At 38.8% G+C, this 15074-nt stretch overlaps 1 protein-coding gene across 5 annotated transcripts in view; it reads right to left on the reverse strand.

Annotated features, from left to right (window-relative positions):
- ATP9B (ATPase phospholipid transporting 9B (putative)) overlaps positions 1-15074 on the reverse strand; it is a 190851-nt gene that overhangs the window by 161803 nt on the left and 13974 nt on the right. For all 5 annotated transcript variants that reach the window (XR_012763527.1, XR_012763526.1, XR_012763525.1 and 2 more), the window contains exons 2-3: positions 11635-11808; positions 1182-1332 (exon numbers count right to left, since the gene is read on the reverse strand). Coding sequence is in view for 2 of the 5 variants with exons in the window: in XM_075417049.1 (XP_075273164.1) it covers positions 1182-1332; positions 11635-11808 (325 nt within the window). In the remaining 3 variants the exon portion in view is untranslated. The remainder of the gene's footprint in view (positions 1-1181; positions 1333-11634; positions 11809-15074) is intronic.

Below are 15074 nucleotides of genomic sequence, written 5' to 3' on the forward strand. Positions count from 1 at the left end.
GATGAGAATATTTTATCCGCCTGTGATAAGTGACATTTTGTTTCTTTGACAGGAGATCAGTCTTAATTACAAAGCCATTAATTTTTTTTTGTTTTAATAAAGAAATGTATTAGAAAGCACCTGCCAGTCATTGGATGAAAGAGGCCAGAAGAACAGAATCAATACTCTTCTCAACCAGCATGATGACTTAAATAAAAAATTTAAGACAAAGCATGTCTGTATTCAAATGCAGAAGACATTCAGGTTTTGCAACAGGACACGGGACTCTTGGACGGTATTAGTCAAAGTATGACTAAAAGCATATTAGTAAAATTTATAATATCACAGCAGCATACATTTTTAGATTTTAACTACTGAAGCTTCAAAAGTTGTCTTCTCTATCGCTATTTTTCATTATAACAACAGATTTTTTTAAAAATATGAACCAGACAAAACTGTAATGTCTCTTTTGTCTTCATAAACACCGTGAACATTACAGGCAAAAAAAAATACATAATATGGCTTCTTAGGGAAAAAGGTGACAAAAAATCCTTCCACTCCACAACAAACGTATTGTCTGAAGAACTGTGTTCAAAACCAAAAAGACATCACTGTTTTTATAACTGCAGTAAGAAATATAACTTTGAAAAGAACTAGTTTACTAAGCTAGGCCTTACTTGTTGTCATATAAATTGAAGAGGTGGGTTGATTTTGTCCTTTAAGGCGTTGCCTGTTTCAGAATACCTTATTTATTATTACACTTTCAATGGCAGAGAGTACGAGAAAATATTTATGGGCATACACAGCAATTTTCTACTATTAATTTCTCAGCTGAAGTCAGTGCTTCATAGTATTTTCACAACTGGCTGTGTAGAAATGCTTCTGTTTCAAAAAGAGGATTACAAATTACTAATGATGAATAGAAAAGTGCAAGGAAACCCATCTCAAATTTCTAAATCTTCACTGAATTCCAACCACTCAATTATACATAGTGCACTTCGTTAGCAAATACCCCTTTGTAAACAACATTTAGAAAAAAGAAGCCTTACTCTCAACTGTCAATTTTAATTGAAGACACTGAGATAAATGTAAAAACAAAAAAAAAGAATCTGGGCAAATAAAATTATCTTTCTGCAGAATTGTCAAAAAACACTACAGAACATACAGTCAGCCCAACACCAAAAAATGGTTAGCAGCCTTACCCCAGGTATAAAGGTAAAGACGTTGTATTTTTGATTTTTTATGGCATTTTTGGGGTATTTTTCTTCACACTTTTCAGGACACCCAAGCCACACTGTGCGAGCCTTCAGCTCTTTCTTTCTTCGGCAAATGTTTATGAGCCAATCAGAACAACTGAAAAGAAAAACAATTGTTTACTTTAAAACTAAAAATTTACTATATGTGTTACTGTTTCTAAACTTGGGACCCTAAAGGCAAACACCTAAGAAAAACAGGCTTGAAAATTTTTGCCACATCTAAATAAGCAAGCATGATGTTGACCTGTAATATTTAGGGCAATTACACAATACTCAACTCATTCAGACATGTACATATAGAAACACTGGCACATTCTTTACAGGAAATCCTAATAAAACAATGACAAGTTTCACTTCACTTTACCCTGACAGAGGTTCAAAAAATTCTAGTTAACACAGACCTGCATTAGCAGTGCCTAAATTCCCCCACTGTTAACTAATTAATTCATCCATCATACCTTACAGTCCTTCGGCTAAACTCTTTATCTTGTATTACTGATACTCAAATTATACTAATGATTGAAGAGGAAATAAGGCTTCTGTTAGATAAAGTTAGAAAAATTTCAACAGCTTTGTATACAATTACCACATAATTTATAAATCTTGGTTTCCTCCATCAGACTGCCTATAGCAGACATCACAGGGGAGCATACCTAATGCCATGCTGTCAAATGTTTTCAAACAAATGAAAAACCAAACCTGATGTAGGTGCAAACTGCACAAGGATCTGCAGTGGTGAACTTCAGTTCACAGCGGAAAGGAGGAGCATCCTTGCCTAACCAGCTTACAAATCTACTGAAGAGGGTTTAAACTAGGAGCAGTGAGACAGGAAGAGCTCACAGCCACCTTTCAACAACTGTAATTTGGACAAGGACACAGGAAGGATGGGCGAGATCACAGTGTAGGAAGAACAAAAGGCTGGCAAACAGAATTATGCCACCAACACTCAGCAGACTATTTACTAACAACAGTAAAACAACAAACAAATATGGATGTGACTCAACTCACATAACATAATCAGCCTAAGACTTGCTAGGACTATCCACAGGGACACATTATTAACGCAGATGAGTACAGATGGTTTGGAAAGAACTGGCAGTGTGGAAAGAAAAGCAGGTTTGCCATACATTGTACATACTTGTTTTGCAATCCTGTATGTTAAAGGATAATTTCTCTGCATTTTTTAATACTGGGGGGAGGTGCCTTAATCATGTTGGGAATCTGTTTTAAGCAGGTGAATCAGGAAGACTGAGTGTACAAGCCTTCCACGAGCACCTGCCGGGCCGAAGCACAGACCTAGCTGGTCTCAGTGGACTTCAGCTACATCAGCAGGTGAAGGTGAAGGAAACTGACACACGTTTTCTAGTGAGGATTTTGAATATACTGACAGTAGTTTTGATGCAGAAAAGGGTAACCATTAGGAAGCTCTTACAAATTGTATTCAAACCAACAAGAAGGATTTTGCTGAGAACAGGAGGGGAAAATTATGATCCAGTCACCTCAGCATTGTTTTCTGGATGAATTCTGTATAGTCAACCTATTTGTATGTATTTGTACACACCTGAAAGGAAACGAAAAGTCATAACCAACACAGACATGTCAAGAGCAATCTCTAAAACAGAGCTAATTTCTCCCTGAGCAGAACCAGATGCACCACTGCTTGAGAGTATATGTCCTCTCTCGACTCCTGGGGCAAGATGTCCCTGCCCATGGCCAGGGAGGTTGGACTAGATTATCTTTAAAGGTCCCTTCCAACCCAAATCATTCTATGATTCTATTTCTCTCATAAAATTTAGCTCTCAAGGTATTTCTCCTAAGGAAAGTAAAGCAACATATTCTTGGAACAGACACAGTTGGAAAAATCAGAATTGCAGAACAGCTTGTTATGAAACCAAAATAATTTCAGTGAAGTTCTGCAAAGCTTTATCAAGAACTTGCTGGGTAATTGACTATCAGATATTTCATTTTTCAGACAACAAAAAGCTAGAAGAGACAGGAAAACATGCAAAAAGGAGACTAGAATTCAAAGCTGTCTTGACAGATTTGAAAAACTACCTGGAAGAGACAGAATGCAGTTAAACAGGCAAAAGCGCAACACAGCCCGCTTAGACAGAAATAATCAGCTACACAGATACAGAATTGGAAAATAGTTACTAGATGGCAGCTCAGAAGAGGACTCATTTACTGCATGAGAAGGATATACATGTACAAAAAGAGGCATAGACCTGGTCAGCATGGACAGGCACATTGCTACCAAGTCATGAACGTATTCCTTATTCTTAATTCGGTGCTAGAAAGATCTCAGTTGACTTGCAATAGCATTTTGAATACCAGGTTTCAATAAACAGGCCTGTTGGGAAAACAAAGACCACACACGAGCAACAAAAAAATTACAGGTCTAGAAAGCAGGGCAGGCTTTTCTACTAGATACACCAAAAGAAACAGAGTTGTTTGGAGAAGGCCAAGTGTGGACCTAAAATGGTTTCAAGTATCTAAGAAACAGCTGCAAAGGGACAGTTCTTCTCTAGGTCTACCACGATTAAGTAATGATGGACTTCAACTGTAGCAAACAAATAAGCCGGGGCGACAGACGTAAATGCTTCTAACAGCTAGGGTGGAGAGAAACACTCCAGGAGCCTGGAATTGCTACCACTGCAGGTCTCCAAGATCTGGTTAGATCAGACATAAGTGATGGGTGTAATTCATCCTGTGCAGGCAAGGAATCGACCAGATGATCTCTTAAGGTCCTTTCCTATTCTATTTTTCCACAATTACAATATGACGGTACACACAAATACGCAGGGAAGGAAGGCTGATAGTCAGCTTACATCGTCACAGTTCCACTTAAAATGTTCTTGTCTGTAGCCTACACTACACCAGGCCTATTACAAACCAATCTTGCCAAAGAACAAATGGAATTCAAGTTGCACTCTCTTTTTAAAGAAAACTAGAAGTTACACAATAGCAAAATCATTCAAAGCAACAATCACTTTTTTATGGAAATGCCACTACACCAACTCACAAGCTGACACTGAAGTGTTTCAAAATGCTGGATTCTTAAGATTTCCTCCCTGAAGCTACAGGATGGACATCAATTTGGTTTGACCCTCTCAAGTTTAAACTACAGGCCAGTCAGTCTCACCTCTGTGCCCAGCAAGATCACGGAGCAGATCCTCCTGGAAACAATGCTAAAGGCACATGGAAAATAAGGAGGTGACTGGTGACAGCCAATTGTGCCTGACAAATTTGATGGCCTTCTATGACAGGGTTACTGCACTGTGGATAAGGGAAGAGCAACTGACATCTACCTGGACCTAAGCAAAGCATTTGACACTGTCCCACATGACATCCTTGTCTCTAAATTGTAGAGACATGGATTTGACACATGGACCACTCGGTGGATAAGGAATTGGCTGGATAGTCGCAGTCAAAAAGTTGTGGTCAACAGCATGATAGCCAAGTGGAGACCAGTGATGAGTAGCACTCCTCAGGAGTTGGTATCGAGACTGGTGCTGTTTAACATCTTTGTCTGTGCCATGGACAGTGGGACTGGGTGCACTCTCAGCAAGTTTGTCGACGACACCAAGATGTGTGGTGCAGTCGACACGCTGGAGGGAATGGATGCCATCCAGAGGGACCTTGACAGGTGGGCCCACGTGAACCTCATGAAGTTCAACAAGGCCAAGTGCAGGGTCCTGCATCTGGGTCAGGGCAACCCTGGCTATAAGCACAGGCTGGGGAATGAAGGGATTGAGAGCAGCCCTGAGGAGGAGGACTTGGGCGTGCTGGTTTGCAAGAAGCTCAACATGACCCAGCAATGTACACTCATAGCCCAGAAGGCCAACTGTATCCCGGGCTGCATCAAAAGCAGCATGGCCAGCAGGGCAAGGGAGGGGTTTCTGCCCCTCTCCTCCGCGTTGGTGAGACCCAACCTGGAGTCCTGAGTCCAGCTCTGGAGCCCTCAGCACAGGGAAGACATGGATCTGTTGGAGTGGGTCCAGAGGAGGGCCACAAAGATGATCAGAGGGATGGAGCACCTCTCCTGTGAGGAAAGGCTGAGAGAGTTGGGGCTGTTCAGCCTGGAGAAGAGAAAGCTCCAGGTAGAGCTCATAGCAGCATTCCAGTACCTGATGGGGGCCTACAATGGAGCTGGAGAGGCACTTTTTACAAGGGCCTGTAGTGACAGGACAAGGGTTAATGGCTTTAAACTAAAAGAGGGTAGATTTAGATCAGATATAAGGAATAAATTCTTTACTATGAGGGCGGTGAAACACTGGAACAGGTTGCCTGCAGAACCTGTGGATGCTCCCTTCCCTGGAAGTGTTCAAGGCCAGGTTGGATGGGGCTTTGAGCAACCTGGTCTAGTGGAAGGTGTCGTGCTGCGTGGTGGTGGTGGGGCTGGAACTAGATGATCTTCAAGGCCCCTTTCGACCCAAACCATTCTATGTAAACATGCATATTCTTTTTGTTACAAATCAAGCCCATTCAGCAACTTTTTCCCCATCACCTTTAAACAGCGACAAAGAATTATTCTATTGTAAAAACTGAAACATTGTTAGTTCAACATTCAAATTTCTGCCCTGCTATTTAGTAACCTACAAGTCAGAACAATCCAGTTACCTTGATCATCACTTAAATTTCTCTTTCAAGCTAAATGAACAGCAGTCTTCCTATGTCATGGTTCCGCAGTTTAACGGCTGTGAACCTGTACTGCTGCTGCTGAAATAGCTAGTGCCAGCCTCCTCCCACAACGAAGGTGTGGACTTTTGCCCCTTCCCTTGTGCTGACACAACTACTCATGCAACTGCACAGGTAAACCAGACCTGTGAAGTGATTCAGCTGCAAACTAATGCAGAATAAGAAAGGGGACAATTTTCAGTTAGAACCACCCCTGATCTTTAAAATCTATAAAACTAAAAATACTTGAAACAACGCAGGCTACATGCTTGCAGGAGAAGGTGGAACAATTCCACTCAGTGCCAGCTTGGATTTACACTTGATAAAACTGCTCACGGAATTAAAGCTTTAAACATCTTAGCTTCCAGGGCAAGAGGGAGGCGGAGAAGACAATACAAATGAAAGACAGCTTAGCTGTATAGCAAAGAAATGTCAAGATAGATCTGTAGCAAAAAAGTTCCAAGGAAAATAATTTTTTCCAGGCAAAGTGAACAAGCATGACAGCTTCTGTCTACAAACCCACAGACAGAAATTTCCTGACTGCCTTCGAAATCCTGTATTGCTTAAATCAGTTTTTGAATTTAAACTATTAACAGACTGAACACTTGACCAGGCACAGTCTCTTTTGTACATTAATTTCCTCAGACACTGAGGACTTCTCTGTTACTAAAATCAAACATTTGACTAAAGCAACTGAATTATACCGCCTTCCTTGCCATGGAGCTTCCCCTTCTTAAAACTACTTTTTCCATCACAGATTGACAGAGAAGCTGAGACAGATGCCACAGTGACCATTAGTTTAGCAAATGCCAAAAAGCACAGACACAAGAATGATGCCTGACTGGGCAACAACTGTGATACCTTTGATAAAAGGGATTTGACTGACACAGAGCTAACAACACTCAAGTTCTAGGACGCAAGAAAATCTCAGATGATAGAAATATTACAGGTTATGCCCAAATCAGTATGGTAATGGTCCAGATGAGTTTTACTACCTTAAAAGTAAAAATCAGTTAGGTTCTGCCATTTACAGTCTCAGCAGTAATCACTGGTATATCACAGGAAGAACATAAGGTAGACATGCTGGCTTTAGACATCCTAATCAATTTATATTAATCCAGATTTTTAAAAACAATGAAGTCTACCTGATATTTTCGAAACTTCTATTATCAACACCCAACACACACTTAATCTGTTCGCAAATTAACATTCCCCAATACAGAAACTATTTTTGTACAAGGGTATGGACCCTTTCATGGGCTTTTTGCACCCACTAAATTTGTGTGAAACAAATATTAGGAGATAAATAAGAACAGCATTCTCCAAGCTTCAAAGAGATCCTAAAAACATAATGTAAGGTGTAGTATGAGCAAGACACACTTTAGATTTTCCCAAAATGTTTAAAGTAAAACCATACTTTATGCTATGGATTCAACAATTAAAAATCACATTCTTGTTTACTGCTTGTTTAAGCATCTATTTCAAATGCCCTTGCCTACAAAATTCAACACATGCACAGAAAGCTTTTTTCCTAAGCTAGCTATAAGCCATGTTGCCTGTATCAGTACAACAGATTGTATATATGAAGTAATGAAGTAATCAACAAAATAACTTTAAGGTGTATTTATGAAACGGCTTTTTACCAACCTGCTTCCTAATGTACCTTTTTTTTATTTGAAGGAACAACCACCACAGTCTTCATATCAGTAACTGATGCCATATTAAAGAAAACCAACCTGGAGTAATTGTTAAATAAGAACCCTTCACTTTTTCACAAATAGAGCGTATCTCTCCAAGTCAAAAGCTAAAGTAAAAGTCTCCACTGACTCTGCAGCTCTAATAATAAAGGCTTTTTTAATTTTCTCTTTTCATTACTTTTATCCTACAAGCTTAATTGCCAGTATCTTTCACAAAACAGCATTTTCATCAGAATGGAAAGATAATATAAAAGCTCTATATTGTCTGCAAGGGTCAGCTTTTCCTTATTAGGTTTTAAGTAGCAGAAACTAGTTCTGCAAAGAAAACATACTGTAATTATTGTACTCAACAGGTAGCTTCAGTAATCAGGCCAAAAGCAACACAGTGGTCATGTCATTCTTAAAAGATCAGCATTTTCCCATGCTTCTGCATAACAAATGCATTGCAGATTAATTGAAAGCGTACAGGCCATCTTAGAGCCCAAATTAATCCCAGCATTTGATATCCCCTTCACTTCATATGGAAATACCATTCAATGGCACCATTTTCATAGGGACAAAGTGTTTTTTGATAACAAGTGGAATGTAAATCTCATGAGAAAGAAATCAATCCAGCCCAAAGAACTCCAGAGTATTGATCTATGTGCATTATAATTTCACGAGCTTGAAGAGAATTTGTAAGATAAAGAGGAAATGATTACAGCCACAAAACAGCTGCTATATCACAAAGTTTTCTTTTAACTGTGCTATGAAAGCAAGAAACAAGCAGTTTCTGAAGTTAAAAGTTATACTGGTTGAATTAAGTCTTCAATTTGTTCAAAATCAAAGACAACATTTAATTATGATTTTTTTCTTGCAAGTGTAAAAACTGTTTAAAGAGCTGCAGATTTGCAAATAAAGTTCACACTATTCAGTTCTGATCAACACGTCTATTGTCTAAACAGAAGTTAAAAGCCGAATAAAGGATTTTTACAAAATAAATTTTAATGTACAGTGAACTTTGTCAAACCTTCCATATTTGCTCCTGCCAAAAGGGTGAAATTGTTTCAACTAAACAGTAACTGACTGTGATGTAGGAAAAAAAAAATCCGTACAACATAAATTTCTAAAGCTGCAAAGTAAGACACATAAAACTTCCTCTCACAAAAATGAGATTAATCCTAATAATGCAAGACAGACAGAAAAAAAAACAAACCAGCAAGTATGATGGTTTTTGTTTGTTTGCAACAAGTGATTTCGAACACAAACAGAAGACTTTCACTGAGAACCCAAAAGAAATCAGGGGCCCCCTGAGCTCTGCTCCAGTCTTTTATTGTATTCAACTTCCTGTCACAGCTTTGAAAAACTTACAATTTAGTTTAAAGCACTAAAGGAAATTCTGGATGTGGAAGTTGAGATTTCAACCTCACCCAGTCTCAGGTATGAGATACTGATTTCCATAAAACCAGGGTGAAATTTTAAATTCTGTTCAACTAAAACATGTTTCAGACTGCTATGCTGTTTTTAACCTTACATTACACTTAAAAGAAGGCAGTTTACCTTCTGCAAATAAATTTCAGTTGTGTGCATAACATGTCTAATCCACCATCAACATACATGAAAATTGTTTTCTCACATGTTCCTCTCTCTCTGTGTGAAGGCATCAACACCCAGTTCTATCCCAGACTGATACTTTACACCACATAAAAACAGTGTAACTCATTCTACTAGACAGTGTAAATAATAATTGTATGTATGACAATGCAGTAGTCTCCAGGTTTCCTGTATGGTCTTTTGCATGATCCTAGGCAGCTTCATGAACAGCAAATCAGCATTTCAAAAAACCTAGGATTCTGTGGGCCCCAGCAAAAAGTCACGAAGTTTTATTGTAATCAGAAACCATCAAAATGAGTAACTTAACACTGACTGCACATCCCTGACTTCTAGGAGTAACAAAGCCTCAATCGTGCTCTCAGCCCAGAAGAAACTTCCCTATCGCTATAACGGGTATTTAGATAGTCACTCAGCATCGCTCACCCAAGCTGACTGGACCAGTAAATAAGATACTATAGGATTCACTTCCTTCCAGCTAATTTTACCCATATCATCTAAGCAGATGTTTGCAACTTTCTTGTGGGAGTATCCTCTGCCTGCTAATATCCTACTGAAATTTCAAGCTTCTGCTAGGATCTGAGTCATCTTTCTTTTTTTTTTTTAAACAGGGATTGTTTTTCCATGAAAAATGTAAATTATCTGCTATGATGTTCTGTTATAGAAAACACTACTGTGATCAAAGTGCCTCTAGGTATAAATACAAGACTGAATGGACTCTTTATTGTATCCCAATTCATTTGAGGAAATCAGCAAAGCAGAAGCCATACTCTTCTAAGGCCTCCTTTATACACCTACATTAGCAGTAAAATACGTACAAGACATAGCAAAATAACGAATACATAATGCAATTTCCTTGCTCTTTTCATTCTCAGAAATCCATCAAAAATATCGCTCGAATATTTTCATTAAGAAGTTCTAATATGTTGGAAAGATTCTAGGCTTGAGCTCCACTTAAAGCTGAGATGTACCTATCAATTTTAAAAAGCAAGAACATGAAATTTTGCAATCCTCAGCATTAAAGACACTTTCTTGTGACATTCTCTTACAATCGTTAACTAGTTCCAACATAAACTCATCTTACAGTTTCCTGCCTGTATCAAAACACTGTAAATTCTCTGCCAGGGCAACTACAGGACGCAGCCTTTACTGGTCTACCTGTTCTCATGAATCTTACAGGAATGTAATCACAGTAACTAGATACTCACTGATACTTAGAGCTGAACTCATTCAACGTGTATTGTTTGAAAGGTATCTCAATTTTAAGACATGTCCGAGACTAACAGTTTCTTTAAATACTTAAAAATGTTTTTTTTAAAAACTACAGTGTAGTTCTGTAACAGACACATTGTTTCCAAAAATCATTTGCGAGTACAAACACAGATTCTGCAAACTTTGCTACCTTACTTCCTTCCTGCTACTTTCCAAACACTTATTCCCTATAGTACAATTAATAATCTAATGAGTTTTCATTAAATCACTATAGAAAAAAAACATCAGCACAGATTATATTTTTCTGCAAATAATAAAGCCACATAACAAAATTATTTCTAAATGAAAAGTGCACAAATAATGCTTTGCTTATGGAAAACAACAGTATCAGGCCTCTTGGAATTTACTAAGTTCCATGAAAACTACTGGTGAAGACTTCTATCTAAATCTATTCTAAAATCATCGGTCAAAAAAACCATTCATCATTTAAGTTCACTGAAGATGCTCCACTCACTTCATTTGACTGATTCTCAGATTTTATCCTTCAAGATAAAAAAAATTCCATGATTCTTAATCATCCTAATAGAAATTTCTGTACTTAGAAATTTGCTAGAAGTTCATTAGAAAGTTACTATTCCAAGGCAACTGAATACAGCAGAGTTTAGCATAAGAAGTTTCTAAATAAGAACCTAATCACAAGAGCTAATTCCAGCTGTACTCACTCCAAGGCCACCAGTTACAAGTATTCTTTAACCCTTACATTTGAAGTGTTAACTAATCATTAGTTCATGAATTTGCTTTTTCTTTCCAGCAACATCAATAAAATTTATATATTGCCAACTTAACACACTAACACTCTCAAATGTAACAGAAAGTTTTAACCCCCCTACCCTGGTGTGGTTTTGAGTGGAAGTGAGGACCACGCCAATATGTCATTTTATGGACCTCAGACTAGTACAAGTTTAGTACATGGTCTCTCTTAAAAGCCTTCTTTTTCTTGCCAGTCAGCACAGCAGACAGGAGAAGTATGCAGCAGCAGTTCTTCAGAACTTTTTTTTGTTAATGGCTGGTAATGTCCTAGTAGGGAAAATGCAGGCAAAGCAATCAAAAAGGTGCATGTCAAGCAAATGATTGTGTTCCCATATTCTGCACATATCACACAATACACAGTTACTATTTACTTAATTTAACAGTTTAATAAAAAGTACTGGTATTCAACAAACCTAGTGCAAAGGAATTTCCAGCCACCACAGATAAACCATTCTAAGCCTCTTCTTCTCTGAGAAATTCTGGCTCTTGGTAGAGTATGGTAATCACTCTCATCATTTTCAAAACCTTCTTCTGACATCATTAGTGGCATTTCATCCAAATGAGAGGACTCATCTTCCACTTGGTACCTGAAAAAATGAAACAAAAACAGTAAGTATATAACCAATACATCATTTTCTTTATTCCCAGGAATCTCTTAAAGTAACAAGTTGCCACACGGAATTTTATTAGACAGCTATTTTCATCTAAACATCTCATGTATTTGTGCTGACACATCAACAAGAAATTCCGATTTGAGTTAAAAATCTGCAATACAGCAAAAAGCTCTGCAATCAATCATTGTCAATCACAGTATAAATCATTCTAGAGAAATTCTTGTTTCTTATATAATTTGTACATACAGAGCTGCAGCTTCATACTTTTAAAAGGATTCTTTGTAAGATTTTGTTAAACAGAATTTACTGGGCAAAGTTTATAGCAGATGCAAGTGACTGAGTTTTCATGGATGCACAGATTTTAGATTTCCACTGAGCTTCTTCCACTTGCTTTCCTGATGCCTGTTCCTGTGTGCACAGCCCTCTCTTGGAGTCACACTTTCTAAATAACTCATCAGTATCTTAGTTTTCATTACTAAAACATTATAGTTACTTCCACAATTCTATACAAAAACATTCAGCAAGTCAAAGCAGATTTGCCTGTGGGACTCATGGAAACAACACTGAGCTAACAATGGTCCTTTCCTCTCCAGAAACTATCCTTCCCTTCAGTTCTACATTTCTGGAATACTTTTCACGTCAACACAAAACACTGGAATATTCAGTAAGAAAATTCCCCTAAGTGCATGTAAATTGAGTAACTTAGTTCACGTTTTTATACCATTGGGAAGATGATTGAAAGAAACTGCACTATTTCTCAGGTTTCCTGTCACAGACTATTAAAAGGACTAATAAGGATATCAATTAGAAGAAAATTTTGTAAAAGATTAAACATTATAATCAAGCAAAGATCATCTACTTGTACGCAGTAACACATATAATAACCCTAACCAATAAAAATGCACGATAAAGAATATAAACAAAATGGTCAGAAAAGCTGGCTGTACAAACACAAAATACACGAAAGATGTATCAAACTGAACACAACAGCAAAAACTTTTAAATATATAAAAAATTACTTGACACTATTGGTAACGGTAGTTAAGCAGTCTTTAAATAGGAACAGCTGGTGAAAAAAAGTTTCTGACCAAAATAAATAAAAATATATTCTGCATATGTGTTTTTAAATCTCAACTCCTTTACAGTTCAGCACACTAGTAGACTACCATCAATCTATTCTTTGTGTAATATGTAATTTCTCTGCCTCAAAATTATTCGTGCACTGAGAGTAGCGAAGAATAATTCCTGGAGCTCAGGGGAAAAAAAAAACAAAAAAAACAAGAAAAAGGATCGAGTCACCAAAAAAATATGAGTGTTTGGCACAGAATGAGGAAGCTTGATTTTGATGAAGCTGTATTGTACGCTCATCTCTCACAACGTGCATCCTGGGACTGTCCCATTTTCCATACAGGAACCTAAAAACAATCTATACAAAAATGGTAATTAACAAGACCAGAAATCCATTCCCTTTATGTGAGAGCAGCTGGAGTGCATGGAGCTCTGCCTGGGGAGCGGTAAGGAGCCAACTGAGAGCTTCTGGGTTAGCATTAAAGAGAGGAGAGGTACAGGTGACATTAAAACGGGGGTCTGCTACAGACCGCCGGAACAGGAAGAACAAGCAGATGAGGCCCTTTACAGACAGAGAGGAGCGGCCTCATGTTTGCAGGCCCTGGTCTTCATGGGGGACTTCCACCACCCCGATATCTGCCGGAGGAACAACACAAAAGGACATAAGCAATCCCACAGGGTCCTGCAGTACTTCAACGACGACGTCCTCCTCCAAGTCATTAGAGTAGCCAACAAAGAGAGGTGCTCTGCTGGACCTCATACTCACCAAGCAAGGAGAGGCCCACTGGAGATGCAGAAGTTTAACACAGCCTCAGCTGCAGTGACCATGAGATGGTGGAGTTCAGGATCCTGAAGGCAGGGGAGAGGGTGGCAAGCAAGCTCACAACACTGGACTTCAGGAGAACAGATCTGGTCTTTTCAAGAACTACTTGGAGAGTCCCACGGAATAAGGCCTTGACAGGAAGAGAGGCCCAAAAAAGCTGGTTAATACTGAAGGATCAGCTCCTCTAAACTCAAGAGATTTCCATCCCAATGAATAGGAAGTCAGGCAAAAATGCCAGGAGGCCTGACTGGATGAACAAGCTCCTGTCCAAACTCAAACACAAAAAGGAAGTGCACAGAAGGTAGAAGTAAGGATGGGTAACCTGGAAGTAATACAAAACATTGTCCAAGCATCCAGGGACAACGCTAAGAAAGCTAAAGCCCAAATGGAATTAAATCTGTCCAGGGATGTCAAAGACAAGAAGTCTGTAAGTACACAGTGGATAGACCACAAGATGGGGACTGTGGGAGCAAAGTCCCTCCCACTGGAAGAGAAGATCATATTTGAGACCACCTGAGGAACCTGAACATACAAAAGACTATGGGACCTGACAAGATGCATCCCAGAGTCCTGAAGGAATTGGCTGAGGTAGTTCCTCAGCTATTGGAATAGAATAATCCAACAAAGTGGAATAGAAAGCCATGACATTACTACTAGTAACCTGCCTAGACTGCATCTAATGACTACACACCTTACAGAGACTTGTGCAAGTGCTTGGTATTAAGTGACAGTGCTTTTTTTTCAGCATGGTAGGAGTTCTTTACACGTTTATAGCAAGAAAACATTAATTACTGAAGGTGATTTTTCTCATTTTCATGTAATGTCAATACATTTTTGGAAGAAATCCATTTGCCAAATCAACTCCATAGTATTTGAAAAGTCACTGCAGTCAGATAAAGTCCCCAGTGACTGGAAAAAGGGAAACATTGTGCCCATTTTTAAAAAGGCTGGAAAGGAGGACTGTGGCAACTACCAACCTGTCAGCCTTGCCTCTGTGCCTGGGAAGATCATGGAATAGATCCTCCTAGAAGCCATGCTAAGACACATGGAGGACAGGGAGGTGATCTGAGGCACTCCAGCATGGCTTCACCAAGGGCAAGTCCTGCCTGACCAAAGTTGTGGCCATCTATGATGGAGTGACTACATCAGTGGACAAGGGAAGAGCTAAGCACGTCGTCTATCTGGATGTCTGTAATGCCTTTGACATGGTCCCCCACAACATCCTTCTCTTTTTAAATTGGAGAGGCAAGGATTTGATGGGTGGACTGCTTGGTGGAATTGGTTGGATGGTCGCATCCAGAGGGTAGTCAGAGGGTAGTTGTCAACGGCTCAATGTCCAGATGGAGAT

Source organism: Opisthocomus hoazin, chromosome 3 (genome assembly GCF_030867145.1).
Source record: "Opisthocomus hoazin isolate bOpiHoa1 chromosome 3, bOpiHoa1.hap1, whole genome shotgun sequence".
Classification (NCBI taxonomy): domain Eukaryota; kingdom Metazoa; phylum Chordata; class Aves; order Opisthocomiformes; family Opisthocomidae; genus Opisthocomus; species Opisthocomus hoazin.